We start from the raw sequence: 20,170 nt of genomic DNA, 5'->3' as shown, positions 1-20,170 counted from the left end.
AGGTGAAAATTTGCGGGTGGTTGGTGACAGGCCAGGATTTTGTTTGGTTGGACGGCACTCCCGCGCCCCTTCCGTGACTGCTGTTGCTGCAGACTGCTACATGGAGCAGCATACCAAATTTTCACGCACCTCCTTCGTTCTTTCCACCACCATTGAAGCTGTAAGTCATACGACGTCTTTGTTGGCTAGTGTGATGAATAAATATAACATACTTACCTACATTATCTGTATTCACAGTGAAGAGCAGTGTTTATTTTTACTCTGACTAGCCATTCATTTTGAGTGTTGAAAGTTGCTAACATGTTTAGGTTCTGTATAGTTTGATGTAGAAATTTGAGAGATAATACATCTGTGGGATCATTTATTGTATCGTGTAATTGGCATTTATACGCTGGCGAATGTAAAGGAACAATTGGAATACACTGTATCGATGTGCATTTCGTGAACGAGCCGGACCTTAGCACGTTCAATTCCAAACAGGCGACAAGCTATTTATTTCAATATTTTGTTCATTCGAGTAGGTTTGCGAACATAATAGGGGGAAGCTGACTTCTTGATATTGATTGGTGGCAGCTCTGTTTCGATCTTGGAGATAAGGAACTTACGGCACAAGTTGGAGTATTATCCTCTTCTCAACTTAAGGCCTTGTAGCTGGTAATATAGTGGCAGCTTTAGTATTTTTTGGATATAATCCTTCGTCTGGTCAATTGGGTTTACAAAATCTGATACTTCATGACAATCCTTTCATCGAGACACTACTGTTACCTAGGAAGAACCGGTAGAGTTGGTAGGCATTTCTGGAAAAGTTGATACACTGCTACGTACGTGTATATAGTTCAATTTCTATTTGCTAAAACTGGTACTGTAGTAATAATAATTATTGTAGGTCTGTGCGTAACGCTAGGTAAGACCATGACCGATAATACGCAATTGCTATTTTGCAGTTAAAGCTGGATCGGTAATATGAATTTGCAGAACATTAGATAAACTGGGATTATGATATCCAATACTTGATCTACGCGAGGAATCCTTTATCAGAAGGCTAACAATAATGAGAAACGCTTCTGGGCACATATCACGTCCCCAATTTGCTATGGAAATTGTAAATTTATTGCTACAGCCTTTAAAAGCTACAATAATCAAATAAAATCGTTGTTGGATCCGGCGACAGAAAGCCTTCAATTCAAACGCATAGCCCGTAAGCCAAACAATAAGAAGCTCACCCTGTTATCAATTGGTTCCCGGAGTGTATCACATCCACGGCGATTGGGTTATACTGAGCGTTAGAAAACCAATCCTCCAAGGAATTAGAGATTAGCAACCTAACGTTCTTCAACTCGGATTAGCACAGCGAAATCGCTGGGCCATGTCTTTAAGATATTAGTCGTTCTTTGTGAAGTGTAAGCTTTGCTGCCATCTATCATAAACGTACAATTGCTTCATTGCTTGTACAAGTCGATATTATTATAGTATGCATTATGGCAATTTTAAAATTGAATTGGAAATACCATCGCTAATACCGTGCAACGTATTGATCCCTTACAATATGACGTAACAAAATTTGCCCACCTCAATTCGCGTACAATCATTTCTCAAAAACACCAACCTCGTCAACTGACTACTCCCGAGCTAATCCTACGTATCTGTAAATGTTCTCCACAGGAATAAGCATCATTTTCTAGTTAAATTGCATGCTTTCTAATCGAGGGAGACATTGTTGACTGGGGTAGCTCAATGATATTGCCCGCGCACTCAACCAACTACCTTGCAATAAACATTGTGTTATTACAGATTGACTCTCTGTAAAGCAGATAAAAATGCAACTACAAAGGACAGATAGAAGATACCAGCCGGTAGCTTTCAGCCTCGAATACAGCATAGCCTGCCGGCAAAATTAACATTGAGTAGAGCAACACTAATTTGACCGAAGTTAATGAAACCGCTTTTTGAAGTACCATTCGACAATACACCAGCATCAAAAAGCATCAAACAATGACATCTATAACGCCCTTCAGGGCGACGGATATCTTGAAAATGGGCACAGTCAATCTTGATGTCCTGACTGAGAACTACAACCTCAGTTATTACATCCAGTACCTGTGCTGCTGGCCCTCTATGATGTTCAAGTCCGCAACTCCCTCCAATAGCATGTCAGGCTACATGATCGGCAAATCAGAGGGCCAAGGAAAAGAATGGCACAGCCATATTACAGCCGTCACTGTAGACTATGATTACAGACGCCTGGGAATTGCCAAGGATTTGGTTGCACATTTGGAACACGTATCAGAGGAAGCTGATCAGGACTGCTACTTCATGGATCTCTACGTGCGGGCGTCGAACCGAATGGCAATTGAAATGTACAACCTGTTTGGCTTCAAAGTATTTAGGCGGGTTGTTGGATACTACGGCATGGGCAACGGGGACCATTCTGATTCTGAGGATGCGTTCGACATGAGAAAGCCATTGAAGCGGGACCCGAACAACTCCAGCTTAAAGAAGTCATCGCACACATTAGAGAGCCCTTATTATACTTATGATTATAAAAATATAACTCCATAATGGGTGGATATCCAATCGACTACTGGAGGAGATTATCGATGAGTGAGCCTTTCAAGTTTAGATTATCAATGAATGAGCGATTTGAATTGTAGAAGTTTATCTTATTGTTGTTGTACATACTCGCAGTACTTCAATACTGCAAATCTTAGCTAGCCAAAGTTACAATTACTACGATTGAAATGTGAAGAGATGTATGCGGTTGAAATGGACCTCGTATGCTGTAGGAACTAAGCATCCCGGTGAGTGGCCGCATTTAAAATGTTTGATCTTGTTTGCACCAAAATAGGAACAGGTTATGGGGTTAAAAACTCCTGCACCAGAGTGTTGGCAAACGTGTGTGTTTCATTTTTCAAATGGAAATGAAATGAGAGAAAACAACACATGGTCGTAACATATTACATTTTTAAAGGACTCCTAAGGAAACCAATTTCCCTATTTACTCGGATGGGACTAGAAAACGCATAAAGTTAGTAAAAGTTCGCCAAAAAAATCACAATAACATACTGTCAATATCACCGTTGTTGATGGCGTCAATGGTAACATGTGGTGGCTTGCCATCGACTCGGCAGCCAACGGACTGGGCGGTACCCAGGATCTCCTTGACAGTGCCAGAGAGCTCCTTGCCAAAAGACTTGTGTCGCATCTCTCGGGCAATGTTGATGATCTCATCCAGAGGAATGTTACCGTTGTGCTTGATGTTCTTCTCCTTCTTCTTATCTCGTGGTGGCTCCTTCAGGGCCTTGATGACCAGAGTAGAAGCAGCTGGAACGACAGAGACAGTGGCCTGTCGGTTCTGGATGGTCAACTGGACGGTACATCGGATACCCTTGAAGCCCTTGGTGGCCTTGGCGATGTCTTCACCGACCTTCTTTGGAGCAAGACCGAGAGGACCGATCTTTGGAGCGAGAGCGGAAGAAGCACCCACTTCACCACCAGTGGCTCTCAAGTAGATGATCTTAACTTCATTAGGGTCGAACTAGAAATATGGTTAGTCTCGCGAACTCATTCTCTTCCATTCCCTAAATGCTGCTTACCTTTGGTGGCATTTTTGATATCGGTCAGTAGTGCTGTCGAGTCTTTCAAAAACTGATGAACAAAAATTCCAACCCAGTAAGTTTTTGGAGAGTCGATTTGTTTGGCGCACCGCGCGCAGCAGGCCGTGCCTTCCTCCCAACGCCGCGCTAAAAATTTATATTTTTCGTTATCGTTTTTCTTGATTAGTTAATTAGGAAACTGGTTAACCTTAAAAGGAGGGCTATACATAACACATACACGTGCAGAGGTGTACTCAGCAGTTATTCTTCTTGTCGAATTTGTAGATAAATAGTAAATATTTGCTATTCCCTAGAAATAAAGCTAGATAATTATGTATTTGATCCCATGAAATTCATTTTGGGGACGCTATAAGAGCTAGAGCACAATGCCACTGGTGGAGAGCGTTCCGAGATATGTCTGCGTCTAAGTATATTTGAGAACGGTACGTGACTGTTTTTAAGCGAGCGCAGGCAAACACACGCACGCCGTACAGCATGCGGCTTAAAGTGAGGCTCATGCATCTCACTTCATTTCATGCGTTTGGCACACTATCTCATGTGGAGAATATCTGTGATAAAGTGCGGAACCTCCGCGAAGCGGAGCTACGGGAGCTCGAGGGCTGGCCCTTGAAAACATTACACTACTACCAGTACCACTAACAAGTGATAATGGGGGGACCAGTCCCCCCAAACCCCCCTTGGGCTCCGCTGCGCGGAGGATATTGATAATATAGCCAAATAATTAGGTAGAACGAGGTCAATTGTAGTTTAAAAGCCTTTTGGGCGAGGCTGAAATGATAAAGCGACAGATCGTAAGGCTGTTATAAAGACCGCGGTACAGGTGTATTAGTGTCAGCCGTACGAACCTCGGTACGATCCCGCCTTCCCCGAGAGTGGCCCGGCCGTTAAGTCATGAAAAAAGACTCACATACAGACCTAAATGGGCCCGAAATCGGAGCATTCAAAGCAGCTAAACCGGCAAGAAAAGCCCCAGAAACTAATAGAAAATAGCTATAAAAATCAAAGCGAATGGCTTATTTGCGCTACCTGAGAGTAAGAGTGGAAAAGGACTATGACGACGTGAGGGGGCAGCCGAGGCAGTCGAGCCGCACGAATTGCCGGAGATCGGGAGCTTTTTGCATCATCCAACCCCACACACCGGAGCCTGCTTTGCTACATGTACTAGCGAGTAGTATATATAGCCAAGGAGAGGATTATCGTATAATATATTGCATTTCCTTCCTGTAGATTTACCCCATAATGGTTGCACCGTCGAAAGAATTGAGCCCCTGGGGCAAGGCCATCGCCGGGTCGGCTGCCGCTATCGTCGCCAATAGTTTGGTGTATCCTCTTGATATGTACGTTAATTCATGAATACTCTCTAAATCCTGAAGCGGATGTACTAACAAAGTCTATATAGCATTAAGACCAAACTTCAAGTCCAATCGGACAATAGGTAAGTGGTACATCATATCCCCTGCATCACTTCGTCGTAACTAACCAAAGAATTGAAGATATGATGGCGTGAGCGACGCTTTCAAGAAGATTTATGCCCGAGAGGGCTTGCGCGGGTTGTATACCGGCCTGACGGGGAGTCTCATTGGAGTCGCCTCGACAAACTTTGCATATTTCTACTGGTATGGCCTGGTCCGAGGCATGGCCATGAAGAGATGGGGCCGAAACATCTCGACTCCGATGGAGTTGGCTCTTGGTGCTATTGCCGGAGCATTGGCTCAGATCTTCACTATCCCAGTCAGCGTAGTCACTACTCGGCAGCAGACCTCCTCCGACAAGAAGGAGGAGGGCAAGAAGCCCGACGGTCTCATCAAGACCACCAAGAATATCATCGCAGAGGACGGCGTCTCAGCGCTGTGGACCGGGTTGAAGGCCAGTCTTATTCTGGTGGTTAACCCGTCGATCACCTACGGCTCGTTCGAGAGGCTCAAGGCGGTGCTTTTCCCGGGCAAGCTGGTGCTCAACTCCTACGAGAACTTCATTATCGGTGCATTGGCCAAGGTCATGGCGACTCTGGTAACCCAGCCGCTTATTGTGGCCAAGGTCATGCAGCAGTCTGCGAGCAAGAAGTACAAGACGTTTATGTCTGCGCTGAGGGCAATGGTGCAGCAGAATGGCCTCAAGGGTCTCTACAAGGGCATAGGGCCACAAATTTCCAAGGCCGTTATCGTCCAGGGCCTGTTATTCATGTTCAAGGACCAGGTAGAGCTGCTGATTGTGCTGCTGTTCCGGTTCTTCTCCAAGCGTCGCATTGCCCTTAGGTAATTATACCTCCGTAAGATAAGCGACTGATGTCCAATACGCGAGGTCTCACACCACGAAAAGGGGACAAATTAACCCATTGCACGGTTGTGTGCACATTTCATTCATTTAAATCTTTCGGTGCCTATATGCGCTAGATTTCCTTCGCGGACCTAATTGGACCGCTTTACTGTATAGTTAATGAGATCAATCAAGTAGATTTCCACTTTTGATAACTTTAAGCGTAAGCGAAGTCCAATTATCCTTAGTACCATAGTTCATTCAGTTGAACCTCGCGCTTTGCAATCGGAGGCTTAAAGATTTGATAGTCCAAAAACACACTATTGTGTTAGCGAAAACTTTGTATTGGCGAGTTTCACGCCAGCCTAAGATGTGCAACAAGCTGTGCCTTGCGAAGATTCGAACATTGAATGGAAATTTGTTACGCATTGTAACAGAGGGTTATGTTACAAATTGGGAGTTCGTAACAGTGTAACGAAAAAAAGTTGTTACGTTGAGAGTAAGGCACAGAGACGGGGGTCTGGGGGCTGGCCCCCAGGTATGGGAGCTCGAGGGCTGGCCCTCGAATTCACTCCATTGCTAGTAATCGAACACACTACTAGTAATTCGATGGGACCTTTAGAGTTACTGTCAGCCAATAACGTGATAGAAGCTAGAGGCCTGCTCGTATAAATGTGAGCGGACGTTATCAGTCGGAGTTTCTCCGGGGTCCGCGGTTACCGGCGGCTCAACGTCAAACGTTAAACGTTGAACCATCAATCCGAGGGCAGTAAATAACAATTTTCATCATTTTCATCATTTATCATGAGTAGTCATGTAAGAGTATTTTCTGGGGTATAGGACCAACTAACAGGATAGCCTGATTTCAAACAAGTCGAGGCATCGCGACCCGACTTCGAACCCAGAGAGTTCCGGTACGAAAAGACCCCCCAGCCCGAGTGGGCTCCTGGGGGTGGTGCGACTGACACTGAATGGAAGAAGCACCGCAAGGTCGCTATTGACCCGTACGAAGCGAACAGGAATCCGGGAGACAACTACCGACTGCTTATCTCCGGCATTGTTCCCCGCCCCATTGGGTTCGTCTCCTCGATGTCGAAGGAAGGCACCAAGAACCTGGCGCCATTCTCCTACACGCAGTTCTTTAACCACGACCCTCCTATCTTGTGTATCGGCATCTCCGGTGGCTCCGGCAGTTACAAGGATACCTGTGTCAATATTCTCGAGACCGGCGAGTGCACTGTCAACATGATCTCGGAGTGGTTTGTCGAGGCGTCGAACTATACTGCAACCAATGCTCCTCCTGGGTGCGACGAATGGGTGTTTAGCGGGCTGACCCCGTTGGAGTCGGAGAAGGTGAAGCCTCCGCACGTTGCAGAGTCGGTATTTTCGATAGAGTGCAAGCTAGTCCATCATCACAATTGGTACAGCAAGCAGGACCCTTCGAAGCAGACCGGTACCATGCTCATCTTGGAGGGTGTCAATTTCCATGTGCGCGAGGACACGCTTAATGAAGAGCGGAACAGAATTGACATTGCCAAGTACAAGCCAATCTCGCGGCTGGGTGGTATTTTGTACGGCCGAACTACTTCTGCTCTTGAGCTACCTCGGCCAGACTTCGAGGACGAGGTCCGAATGGGCAGAATTAAAATGAAGGACCCGAACCCTTCCAGTTCGTTGTAGCCGGTTCAATTCGGCACAACTATCCCGAAAAACTTCATCATTGAATCAATACCGGTAGTACGACCGTGCATCAGTTATATTTAATGGGTCAATTAAGTATGTATCAATTGCAGCAATTAAAAAAAAAAAGCCTGGAGCTCTGTTTCGCGGAGGGAATGTAACGCAACATATTTTAGTCTGTATACTTTTAAGGTCATTAGGTCGTTAGAATAAATTAATAGAGGATAACCGGTGGGGTCTGCTGCATGGTCATCGTAAGCAGCTCCCGGTAGCTGTAACCAGCATACTGAGGATCCCTCCTGAAGAACCACAGCAGCTGCAGGAAGTCAATGATCGACTGTAGCGATAGCTTGTTGGTCTTCCACTTGCACTGCTCCAGCATAGTAAGGACCTGCTGCTGGTGTTCATGAGACTCACACGCAATACCAATCTGCCACATGGGCCACGACAAAAGAGCCGAGGCAGAGGAAAAGGTCGGGATAGCACTGACAAAGCCCAGCGCATCGGAGACGATTGTCTCGATGTTGGCACTCAGATGCTGTCCAAACTCCGTGGCATCGAATCGCATGAGGTAGTAAAGTTCTGTGGCATACTTGAGCACTCGCACTGCGGCGTAATCACTCGAGTTTAGTGGCTGCTCTGGAAGCCACATGTTAAGCGCGATCTGGATGTCAAATCGATTTTCCGTGAGGTGCGGCGGCCACTGAAGGAAGTCAATCGCCGCGAACACTGGGGCAATTCGCTTCATATGCTGGCCCGCAACGTACGCTGGAGCAATTGCGTTGGACAGTTCGTAGGCGACCAGCGAGATCTGAGCCAGGGACTTGTAGAGCGGGCCAATGGTCCTGATGAATGGGCCAGTCTTGGTACCCCACTGAGGCACTTCTGAGCCAAAGCGGCTAAGGAGAGTCGGCCCACCAGTCAGAAGATGGCACATGGTGTCCTGGTACTCGAGGTACGCAACGGTCATCGAGGCGAAAGGATCCGACTCGGCCTGCCTCAGCAGACGCTTGTCATTACCCAAAATTCCTCGCATGGCGCCCTCGACGTGCTGTCGCCAAGTCTCGTGGTTGCTTTCATACACCTCCTGGACACCAAGAATGAGGATGGTCGTCAGGGACTTCATGTTGAAGTGGCTGCACAACAGCTCTTCCCGCAGGCACCGTAGCGCTTCGACCTTGTATTCCATGGCCCTGGAGATGTACTCCGGGTAAAGCTGCGACATGTGGCGGGCAGACAGGCCACAGAGGGCGTTCTTGAGCGACTCGCATGACTGGTGAAGAGGGAACAGCATGTCACGAAAGTAGTTGAAGTTTGTAGACGGCTCGATGGCGTTGAGCTCGTGGACCAGAGATCGCAGGAAGTGGGTAAGTAGAATAGACTCATTCGACTTCTTCTTATCAGGTATAGAGCTCTTAGCTGGCGCAGACTGTGAAAAGAAAGAATTAGCAATGGGAAAGATGTCGTTGGCCACAATATTATTTGCTGAAGCCGGGGAAGGCAGGGGAACTGTTGGCTGTGGGAAGGTGATTGGTGGAGGGGTGTTATCAAAGTATGGCGAAGTGTAAGGAGGGTTCATTGGTGGGGTCATAGGGGCGCCTGCTGACATAGACGGTGAAGTCGTTGATGGTGAGGAGTAGATAAAGTCCGAGTCCTCAATCTGGTTCATGTGGCTGATTTGGTTGGCTTGGTTAACCTGAGTATTATTAGGCACTTTGCTGAATCCAAGCACATGCTGGTAGCCGTTTAGCTGCTCGCTATTAAGGACAGACTGCTGGTAACTCGACGGAGCCTCGGCTGGTGTAGATGGAATACTGTTGCCATTGGTAGGGGGACTCGCGGTCAGAGTATAGTTTCTCTTTCGACCCTTCTTTTGTGGGGTCTGTTCATCCTGCCACTTCAATCTTATTCCATAACCCTCACAGGCGATCTGAAGTCGAGTGCAATTCTTGCAAACGGGCTTAGCCTCGTCGCACTTGTACCCACGTCTTCGACAGGTCCAACAGCCTACTTCATGTTAGTCTTCTTGGTAACTCATGCAGGACAATGCATTATTAGCTGCAGGTCCTGTAATGCATTGTATGTACTACTTACCGGTTCGAAGCCGCTGGATCTTTTTCTTTGGCTTAACGGAGTCTTCGATTTTGACAGATGTCATCATGCGAGATCAATCGAAGATCAAATAACTAATAGTCTAATATCGTATTGTCAGGGTATGTATACTGCTGTATTAACGAATGGAGAAGCCCAAGGAGAAGGAGGGGGGACCCCTCTATATATGGATAAAAAAGACGCGGTTCAAAAGAAATCCGCATCATCAACTCATCGAATACCAGAATACACCATCGGTATGCCAGCCGATATGCTACCCTGATCTTCGATCCTCCTTCATCTCCGCCTCGATGATGGGTGCCCAGCCCGATCCGCAATGCTACCCAAAACCGACACCCTCCGGCTGAGACAACTGCCTCCCTTGCAGTAGCAGCCTTACTCTTTTTCGCCTATCAATTACCTAAACAGGCAGCTTGCATATATACACGGCTCTCAACGACATTTAATCTCGTTGAGAATTGGACTTCGTCAGGTCATATCCTAAAAGAAGGTAGCGCAGTTGTTGGGCGGGTCATTTGGAATGCTTTTCCTGGATAGAGGCGGGGAAAAAAAAGGTCATGCCCAGCCCAGCAGAGGATACTCAACCCCAATGATACGCTAGCAATAATAGGTACTCCGCGATCTTGGCATCAGAGATAGAAGGCTCGGCATCACACTACATCTCCACACACAGTGCCGCTGCGATGTCTAATGAGAGCTGCATAGATCACAGACCTGTCGACTAGCGTAGCGACGAAGGTTAAAAATAAAAATGCCTCTTCCATCAAACCTATACAGAGCAAACCGATGGCAAATTTCAAAGCTTCTATTACCTACTTTGTTCCCCCTCCTCTTCTCTGCGGCATTTTTACTAGGACATTCGCCAAGCAATTATGTAATCGCAGAGTGCGCTTATTATGTAATCCATCAAAAAATGGCCCGTCGGGTGAATTCGCGCCTGATTTTCCCGACGCAGCCCGTTGGGCGAATTCACCGGCCCGGGTAGCACGAGTCGCGACGAGTCACCGACGTCTCAGCCACTAGGCCAAGCATCGTATGATAGCCAAGGACCGAGCCCAGCCTTTCTCTTGGCCAGTGCGTGAGGGGGGGGGGTATGATTTTATGGTGATGCTGTTAAAGGACTGGATGGACAAAAAGCAGCCGAGCCGAGCCAAGCAACTAGGCTGTGTAAACTTCAAGGGTTTATTTTTCCTGGGGTAATACCAAATGACTAGCTTAGCCCCAGCAATGACGTATATTCTATAAATTCTATTGGGATTGAAATACGACTCGTTGAATACTTGTCATCAATTCTCAACAGCTTTTAGTTGGTGCCGCACTTAGTAGGAGCACCACCACATCTGAGAAACAAACGCGAAACACGATCTAATAGTACGTACTTGTTAATATCGCGCTAGACGAAAGGAGATCGATTTGCAGAGCCTCTATTCGACGGCGTAAAATCCCGCTTAACCTCTAAAGGCGCTGCGGTTTATTTTTGTCCTTGCATGGGATGGTCTGTCGATCCCGAGGTCTTCGATGCATGGAACCCCTCCGGCTGTCTCGCCACGGCCACTGCAGGGTCCTTTTCTGCTTGGCTAGCCACACGTGGTGTCTCACATGGATATTATGGTTAATACACGGCAACAGTGCCGCGGCTGGATATTGAAAGCTATTTTGCCATGAGAATTCTGCCTGAATTGCCAAGGTTTATTGCAATTCGCAGAGTTATAATTGGTGAAGGTAAATAATAGCTTGTGATGGGGTGTTTGTGCCATGTATTGACCCATTGCGTTCCAATTGGAGATGGAAGTTAGAATAAGGCCATGAACTGTACTTGATTGAGAGCGTATGTGGTACGATTGAGGGACTACCGTACCACATATGAGGAAGGATATACAGTAGTTAATGTACTGCCATTAATTGCAATACACGGAATGCTTGATATGGTATGGCCCTAGTGTCACAATTAATTCCAGTACCGTTTGCCAATATTGATATATATTTCAGCCTATTTCGGGTAATTTACAAAATATAAATAGTGTCGGCACGCAGTTTAAACCAATGCCATCAAGACAATCAACGCCACATTCATTCAATTCTGCATCACAGTACCCCTAACACTACCAAATACAACGTAGTAATAGTAGTAATAACTGCTTCTGCAGTTTCTGCAAATCAAGTAATTAGAAATACCATCTATCACATCAATAATTACAATACCATATACAAAACGTACAAAACACATAATAGCAGGGTAACACATTAGGCCTCCAGCTCCTTTTCTTCCTCACCACCCTTTGTCGAAGCAAGTGGCTCAACCTTATACGAGCTGAACTTTCGAGCGGGTATTTCCCGCAAGAACATAATGTCGAGCTCCTCGTAAGTTCGGCCCTTGGGCTCTGGAAGTCGGAAGAAGGCCCAAGTCACACAAACAAGACACAATCCAGCTTGAAAAAAGCCAACCTTGCCCTTCCAGTCACCAGCAGTGGTGTTCATAATGTACGGGTATATGACAGCGTTGACAATAGCCCACAAATTAAACAGGTTTCGGGCCAACGCAATGGTCTTGCCTCGCAGTCGAGTAGAGGACATCTCACTAATAACGGAGTAGGTGACTGGACCTAGAGTAGCATCGTAAATGAGCACAATGATGAGTACCAACACAGCAATGACCCATGGCGCAGCCTGATTGGTGCTTGGGGCCAGCGAAACACAGCCCATGATGAAGAAAAGGATCATCATCGAAAAGACACCGCCAATGTAAATAGTCCGTCGGCCGGTGTTGGCAATGAGGAACCACGAAGTGAGCACACCAATTAGACCAAGAGCATATTGGCCAATACCCAAGTTGAACGAGTTGGTCTCATCAAGACCAGCAGACTCAAAGAAGAAAGTACTGTAAGCCATAACGTTACCCATAGCGACAGCCTGGATGACAAAGGCGACGGCTGTGATCTCAGTTCGTCGCAAATCTGTGCCTTTGAAGCAGTCAAGGTAGGAGGTGCCCGACTCGGCGTCCTTCTCGAGCTCGTTAGTGTGGATCATCATGGCTACTGCTCTGTGTGGGTCGACGTGAACCTTGGAAGAGGCGAGGCGCTTAACAGACTTGACGGCGTCCTCAATCCGACCCTTTCGTACAAGCCACCATGGGGAATCTGGAGCGAAGTATATGCCAACGAACAGAAATGGGAGCCACATCCATTGGAGAGCGAATGGCAGACGGTAAGCCCAATCGTCGGTTCGGTTCATGTTGCCTCGGAGCACAGCCTGAGCAACAAGCTGGCCAATGACCCAGCAGCCGTTGATAAAGGTGGTGAGGTAACCTCGTAGCACAACCGGGCAGACCTCAGATGCATAGGTTGGGGCCAAAACACTGAAGATACCAGTAGCGATACCAAAGAGCAACCCAGCAATAAGCAGGACAGTTCGATTCGGGCAGAATACATACATGAAGACAATTCCAGCCATGTACACAAGCAAACCCATCATAATTTTTCGGTGACCGATTCGATCAACGAACTGGCCGCAGATCATAATACCGATAATACCACTAGCACTGCCGGTCATGGACAAAGCAGTCTGCCACTTAGCCGGGACCTCGTACTGGTCACCGTACAAGTCACCGTACTTCTCCTTGAACTGAGAGTAAGCGTAGAATGATCCGAGCAAAGCGGTGTCATAGCCGTCCATGATAACCGTGAAGGAGACGATAATACACCATAACACCGCCTTTGGGTAGGTCCGCAGGCCTTCCCACAGGCCCATACTCTTCTCATACTCGGCCTCGAGCTGGGCATCGAGCTGAGTCGACTCGAGCTTAGTGTCTGGCTCGTAGTCGCCCTGAGCGGCCTCATTATGTTCTACCTCAGTTTTATCCATACTTTGTGTATATGCACTCGGAGTGTAGATATGGAGCTGATTTGTTAGATCTCTATCCTACTCCAAATCCCTCAGTTATATATACTAGTGTGTCGAGGGCTACTTTAGAGAGAAAAAACGTCCGAGGATTTAATAATTCCGTTGATCCATAGGTTAGGCAGCCTTTCGTGGTCTCTCGGTCCGAGAAATTTCATTTTTTTCGTACAGAACTCCTGCGAGTCTGCCCTCCACCTTTCGTACCTCTTACCCATGCAGCATGCATTACGTTAGTGCAGCCCCCGTTTTCTCAGATGACCACTCTGTGTACTTGCCCGGGGTAAGCTTCTCCCGTTCATCTTTTGCCGATTGGGGTGTTATTCAGTTGCAGATTTCATTCCAATTCTCCCCGATTGTTATTCAACAGTTTTTTTCCGGTGAAAGGATCAAACGTTGATCTACCTGGTACATGTAACGGCAATGAGGGACGTATAGCGAGGTTTCAAACATTTAAAAGACTCATTCATATCCCCTCGTATGTAATACAAGGAATTTACTAGTGAGAATTTAATAGCTCCCGCTAAAAATCCCAAAAAATAATACGTATAAGAGTTAATATTGGTGTAGAGCCTTTCGAAAAATATTGAAACTCTTTAGCTGTTCCATATGGGCGTCCCCGTTTAATTGTTACCCCACCTCAGACATTCTGGCGTGGGGTTATGCAGTGGGGTAAATACGCGAGTGGGGTGTAGTAACGGCTATGCAACTTCTCAATTGAAAGCCTCCTCATTTTATTCATTCATCCCGCATGACGTGATACTACAAGCCGGGTCCAGTTAGACCAATAATCAGCTACAGTCTTCATGTCAAGAGCTGTTTACCTGCCCATTTCCCGTTTCTCATCAGTGATTTGGTCTACCGGATGGGTAGCGTACAATTCAGTCTGACACATGTGTGCGGCTCATCACCCACCGTAAGTATGCAGGAGTACACAATGTATTGTATTTTCATACCAATACCAGCGTTGAATTCGGAGGCTTTCTTATCTTCTGCAGGTTTTTCCTTACTGTCAGATAATTTCAAACGTCGGAAAAAATCAATCTAGAAAGATCAACGGTAGTCGTGTTATCCTCTACATAGGTATTTTTTCCTCTCACTTACCCAGTCCACACATATTGAATGTAAGCAGCCTACTAGCGCTCATTGAAGGAGGAAACCTAAAAACCACACGCAATTTGTACACGCAGTTTGCAGGAACCTGGTGAATACTCCGCTATGAAATGCCGTCACAATCTCCATCAGGCCGCCTTACCCTGTAGACCAAAAAAAATATGCACCAGATGCAGATCAGGTACATTCTGACCACTGTACTATGTAAGGCTGGTCTAATTCTCTCCTTGCACTAGTAAAATGTCGAAAAGATGGTCGAAAAGTAATTTTTTGATTTTGAAATACTGTAGGCATCCGTGAAACACATGCAGAGTTACCAGTACCTACTGCTGTATCATTGGCCATGACCCATCCGACCAACGATTTATCCGGGCCGTGATACTAGTGCCTTCTAATTGTTCAATTGCGGAGAACTATGCAATAAAATTATTTTATCATGATAGTATTATGCTTTGCCGATAATCGACCCACTTTACACTATTGTGGTACATGAGCGCTTTAATTGGTAGTCTATTGTGATTTACTTGTTTTATAGGCATTTACAAAGGTGTGAATACATTGATACTACATCTAGTCCCTTTTTTATACTTGGATTGACTGATAGTATCCCTGATACTTAGGTCGATGGCTAAACTTTTACAAATTAAAATGCCGTTATTTTAGCAGAACATATAACTCGCGGCCGGACACGGCTTGACCCTCCAAAACATAACCGTAGGGCATCTGATAGAAACGAAACCGGTACAATGCTCATTCCGACAGAGATATGGGCGGAAGTGTTCCATCACGTGGGAGACTTTGACAGTCTGGTGAGCCTGGCGCACACATGTAGACTGTTTCGGGGCATTGTGGTGAACCAGACGGACGAATACGTAGTAGCTCCGGCGACCAGACACCTGAGCGCGTTCCTTGCGCCAGTACGGTCAGACTATAGTCTTAGAAAAGAGATCCCCGGGGCAGGTCCCTGGCTCAATGCCTGTCTGAGATACCTTACAGTTGCACACAACCTGTCGTTTGCATGGCCCCAGTCGCGCATAACGGGGTACGTCCTGGACGAAAAGGGGTATAACGAGGATTTAGGTGAATTGTACCAGATCCCCGATAAGTTTGGAAATATTGCATTGGTCGCCGAATTTAACCGGCAGATACCCTTTCCGCGCTCAGTTATGCATCTAAAAAGCGGCCATGTCGCTTTCCCCGCCCAGTTGGACACCCTCACGACCCAGGACAACCCATTGCGGCCTCCCTCGCGGCCCAAAATTTACTATCCAGTCATCGATTTCACTAGGAAAGAAGTGCGGCTTGTTTATTCTCCGGCGGAGGGCGCCGGCGACTTTGAAGTGTCCACTTCTTCCCCATCGGGCTGTGTAGTTACTGAATTACATCCTCGCGAGCCGTCTAGCCGTAGCTGGAGTCATTGGCCCATGGATGAGCTGCTCCTGAGCAGCAATGCCAATTCTTCCAATGCGCCATTGGGGCTAAGGGCCAAGCTACAGTATGTAGATATGGAGGCCGACGACTCGCTTCTTATGGCGTATGCATCCTCGCCCGACTTCACGGCTTACCATTTGTGTGCGGCGACCCCTAAGGAGCTAAAATGGAGCTTGGAAGTACCCGTCACTCGCCAAGCCCAGGGTGTCTCCACCTTGCTGGCCACTACCGAATACGTGTTTGCAATTGGCAACACTCTACGGGCGTACCGCATCGACTCACAGGAGCTGGTGGTCGACTGCACTATGCCATTGGAATTTGTCCATTATAGAATGTCGAGCATATCGAGCGGCGTCGCCCTCACCCAGACCCATCTACTTGCATTACATACGAATAAGCCACGGCTTTACGCCCTCTCGCTGGATTCGCTGCTCCAGAACAAATCGGCAGACTTTGACGGCTGGTCGCTGGTCTGCGACTTCAAGCACTGTCTGCCGAATGACCGAATCGAGACATTACACTACAAGTTTTCAGAGAAAAAATTCCTTGGGCGGTTCGTGTCGGTCGTGTGGCGGCATGCCTTAGCCCTGATAGATTTGTTCGACGCAAGCGTCAGGTACTATCGAGCTTGCTACGACGATGATCTTTTGCATGGCTTTCAAACGCTTCGTATCTTCCCGCGAAGCTCCTGCCATTGGATTGTCAATGAAAGCGGCAAAGTTGTATATATTTCACAGGAATACCTCAAGCAGCTCACCGAGGCCTACCTGCTTACAAACTCGTCTGGTTATGTTGCTATTGAGACGTTTGTCAGGCCCAAACTGTCTTCGTCAGACTAGCTAGTAATCATGACTATTTATCACAATCAGACGATAGAGTTCGTACTGTACGATAATATCAAGGGATGCTTTCCGTTTAGTGGGATCAAGATGATTGGATAATAATAGGCTTGCAAATAAGGGCCAATAAGGTTATATTTGCTGTCTTGATTTACGCATCTTCAATTTTTGAAACCTCATTCTCCGAGGTTGTAATGAGGAAAATCATCAAAAGAGTCGCCAACTACGAATCGCCGCTTCGACTTCGCTATACTCTGTACCGTCTTCTTCACAGCCCGCGACCAATGGCACTGCTTGGCGCGATTATTTGTCCGTGGAAAGATGAGAGATGGTCGGAGTCGGAAATATCTATTACCGGCATCATTATGAAAGAGGTCGACAAAGAAGAGTTCGACTGATTGGAAAACATGCTAGCATTTAACAAGCGATCGATCTGCCTGGAACGGTGCATTTGGTAGTCATGCAATGGTGTAATAGCGCTGTAGTATTCGTTTGCAACAAACAGATATCATCGACATGTATAAGCATTAAAGGATAATAATACCATAAGGACTTTAAGAATCCAGCACCGAGGATTCTGCAAATTTGGTGGTCCGTCTCTGGTACCTATATATTATCGCATTACAAAGGAAAGTCCTTCCATCCCCATAGGTCGTTCAATAAAGAGTCCAAGTCGGACTGAACATGAACCCCGGGCGCCGTGCAGTCGTTTGTAGCTAGGTGATTCATTTCTTGGGACTGTAGTTCATCTTTGACAAGACTAAGTGCGCTAATGAATCCGCTGGCACCTAGGCGACTTTTGACGTTGAATACAGGCTGCTTGAGTGTGTGTGCTTGCTCAAGTCTACGGAAACACTCTACCATTGCGATGACTTTGGAGAAAACGTCATCTTTAGAAGCAGTCATTGCCACGCATAGCTGGTATACTTTGCTAATAGAGTTGTGGCTGGCATCGACATCAATAAGTGTCCGATGGAGTGGCGACAGAAGCAAACCAAAGAGAATTACAGCACCGAGCAACGATATCCGCTGGTAAAGCAAGGGGAATGACATATAATAGTCGGTCCGACTGGCAACTTGGATGGAAAGATCAATTGCCTTGGTTGCAGCAAGGTATATAGGGACTGCCACCGCCTGCTGGTCCTTGAGTAGCGAGTCAGGCAAAAGAAGGAAAGAGTGGATCTCCAGCTTTGCCGCGAGGAAAAACATCTCCGTAAGCTCATCGTCCTCGCTAATTTCCATGGTGTTGACAGTCATGGAGAGCTGATCGATAATAGCTGAATGTAACAGCCCTCTAGCCCTAGCATCGACCACTCCGAATTCAGTATCGGAGGTGTTGCCCAGCTTATTCATTCCATTTTTGAGTACGATTGCGATCTTGAGCCTGGCAATAAATCGTGCCAGGACTCTGGATGACGGGTCTATCTGGCCGAGTATTCGGTATGTGCGTTGGTTAAACACAAGGGTGCAGGGAAGCCCATTAAGGCACCCAAGCTGCTGCGTAACTATCAAAAGCGCTGACCATATAAGCGATGCTAGTACGCCGTAGTTATAGAGAGCCTCGTTTCCGGTAAAGTCGCTATGGGATGACAGCCGATGAAGGCCAATGTGCATTGCCCAGTGCGCAGCCATCCCTAGCATGACCCATGAGCTATCAGGCCGAGGCGGCTTCCGGGGGAGCCTCCAGTAGCACAGTATTAGAACAGCCATTATACGCGGCAAGATCTCCTGGGGGTTGGTCATGAAGTTTGTTTGGATGCTCACCGTGTGCAATTGGTTGAACGCATGCGCATAGAGATCTTCTGTGTATTCCGGGCATACGCATGGAGAAACTACGGTGCACATTGCCCATAGGATGACCCGCTTATCCCCTGTTAGATGGTTATAATCAAGATACTCCCTTGGAAACACCGGAAGGTGCTCATAGAAATCGTCGTAGAACATCTTGACCAAATCCTGCATGGTCTTTGCTGGAATGACCACTCCGCTGAACAATTTCTCCTCCTCCATTACTGGTTGATCTACGAGATAGCTGTGCCCTGGCTTGTCGGCACTCGGCACATCATAGTTGACCTTGACGTAGTCTTCAGCCTTGTCCGCTTGGAAGGGGCTTGCAACCGAAATCGGACTATCGACCTTCTTGTAGGCGGCATCGATCTCGCATACCGTATTGTTCTTTTGGCATCGATCGCATCGGTTCGGGTATTTTTCCAAAGCGTTGCACTTGAGCTTCTTCTGTCTACAGGTAGTGCAGGCCTTTGAAGTGCGGTGGAACCGCTTCCTCGAGGTCCCTTCCTCCTCGACTACCATGTTCGGGCCTTGTCGACGCCTAACTCAAACAGTCCGAGTGACCTATGGTCTGCTCGCATGGGATAGCGTAGGGTCGGATATTGTCGCGGGCAATCTCGGAGTACATGCGGCTGAACGCGGCTGAACATTACCTATATACACAATATATATATAGCTATAGCTGAAGCGAAGTCCGTATTTTCGTGAACCAACTGAACAGAAAACCATTTGGTTATGCTAGAGTGATCTCAATACATATATCTGCACCCAATTGATTCGACATATCCCGGGGGATACTACAGTTACTTTATTTTATTTTATATCTATTAGGATTGATTGATTATGCTCATAGCCATAGCCCACTATCACATCCCATATATGCGTCACTTGGAGGACTGGTCCCCCCAAACCCCCCTGAGGCTCCGCTCCGCGGAGATAAATAGTTGAACTCTATTTTACTCTACTTCTAGTATCAATGGGGGAACTTGTAAACCCCCTGTGTGGCTCCTCTCCGCAGAGTTTTTTCGACTGTAACGGATATTTGTTACACTACGGCAAATTTGGTTGGGAGTTTGTTACACTGAACGTCGTCACACAGTACGGGGGTTTGGGGGCAGAGCCCTCAACTACTGGAGCTCGAGGGCTGGCCCTCGAAGAAGACTAGGGTGCCTGAGATGAACTCATGTCAATGGAACCTTGTGAATAGTGTGCTTGGTAGTTGATAGAACCAGTTACAAATTCAAACTGACAAATTGATAATACCACATGATTAATACCAGATTGATCTATAAAATATTTACAAACAGAGTAAGAGATTACTTTCGCTGACCGTAGGCCTTGGTGGCGTAGTCACCGTTGATGACAATGACGTCCTGTGGTCGGTAGTTGTTTCGGCCGGAGAAGTACTCGTCCAGGATGTTCTTGGTGCCCTCAGCGTATCGG

The 20,170-nt window shown here is 46.9% G+C and overlaps 7 protein-coding genes across 7 annotated transcripts; 3 read left to right on the top strand and 4 right to left on the bottom strand.

Annotated features, from left to right (window-relative positions):
• Positions 1-2,995: 2,995 nt before the first annotated feature.
• RPL12B (large ribosomal subunit protein uL11B) lies at positions 2,996-3,605 on the bottom strand (the record flags this gene model as incomplete). Its single annotated transcript, XM_076687533.1, has 3 exons — positions 2,996-3,009; positions 3,064-3,535; positions 3,594-3,605. The coding sequence occupies 3 exons, from the start codon at positions 3,603-3,605 to the stop codon at positions 2,996-2,998; spliced, it is 498 nt and encodes a 165-aa protein (XP_076538223.1).
• Positions 3,606-4,853: 1,248 nt separating this feature from the next.
• Positions 4,854-5,873, top strand: ANT1 (Ant1p; the record flags this gene model as incomplete). The annotated part of the gene is made up of 3 exons (XM_076687532.1): positions 4,854-4,951; positions 5,014-5,049; positions 5,108-5,873. 3 exons carry the CDS (start codon positions 4,854-4,856, stop codon positions 5,871-5,873), a joined length of 900 nt encoding a protein of 299 aa, XP_076538222.1.
• Positions 5,874-6,674: 801 nt separating this feature from the next.
• Positions 6,675-7,550, top strand: TRVA0_062S00188 (flavin reductase family protein; the record flags this gene model as incomplete). The annotated part of the gene is made up of 2 exons (XM_076687531.1): positions 6,675-6,686; positions 6,729-7,550. The coding sequence occupies 2 exons, from the start codon at positions 6,675-6,677 to the stop codon at positions 7,548-7,550; spliced, it is 834 nt and encodes a 277-aa protein (XP_076538221.1).
• A 214-nt stretch (positions 7,551-7,764) lies between these two features.
• On the bottom strand, positions 7,765-9,711 carry TRVA0_062S00166 (Zn(II)2Cys6 transcription factor; the record flags this gene model as incomplete). Its single annotated transcript, XM_076687530.1, has 2 exons — positions 7,765-9,557; positions 9,645-9,711. 2 exons carry the CDS (start codon positions 9,709-9,711, stop codon positions 7,765-7,767), a joined length of 1,860 nt encoding a protein of 619 aa, XP_076538220.1.
• A 2,195-nt stretch (positions 9,712-11,906) lies between these two features.
• MAL61 (maltose permease Mal61p) lies at positions 11,907-13,523 on the bottom strand (the record flags this gene model as incomplete). Its single annotated transcript, XM_076687529.1, has 1 exon — positions 11,907-13,523. One exon carries the CDS (start codon positions 13,521-13,523, stop codon positions 11,907-11,909), a length of 1,617 nt encoding a protein of 538 aa, XP_076538219.1.
• Positions 13,524-15,415: 1,892 nt separating this feature from the next.
• TRVA0_062S00122 (uncharacterized protein) lies at positions 15,416-16,939 on the top strand (the record flags this gene model as incomplete). The annotated part of the gene is made up of 1 exon (XM_076687528.1): positions 15,416-16,939. One exon carries the CDS (start codon positions 15,416-15,418, stop codon positions 16,937-16,939), a length of 1,524 nt encoding a protein of 507 aa, XP_076538218.1.
• A 621-nt stretch (positions 16,940-17,560) lies between these two features.
• On the bottom strand, positions 17,561-19,249 carry TRVA0_062S00100 (Zn(II)2Cys6 transcription factor; the record flags this gene model as incomplete). The annotated part of the gene is made up of 1 exon (XM_076687527.1): positions 17,561-19,249. One exon carries the CDS (start codon positions 19,247-19,249, stop codon positions 17,561-17,563), a length of 1,689 nt encoding a protein of 562 aa, XP_076538217.1.
• Positions 19,250-20,170: the final 921 nt, after the last annotated feature.

The sequence above is a fragment of the Trichomonascus vanleenenianus genome (genome assembly GCF_965637985.1).
Source record: "Trichomonascus vanleenenianus strain CLIB 3782 genome assembly, contig: TRVA0_062S, whole genome shotgun sequence".
Classification (NCBI taxonomy): Eukaryota; Fungi; Ascomycota; class Dipodascomycetes; order Dipodascales; family Trichomonascaceae; genus Blastobotrys; species Blastobotrys vanleenenianus.
The sequence above is the reverse complement of the archived record's forward strand: the minus strand, read 5'-3'. Positions and strand labels throughout refer to the sequence as shown.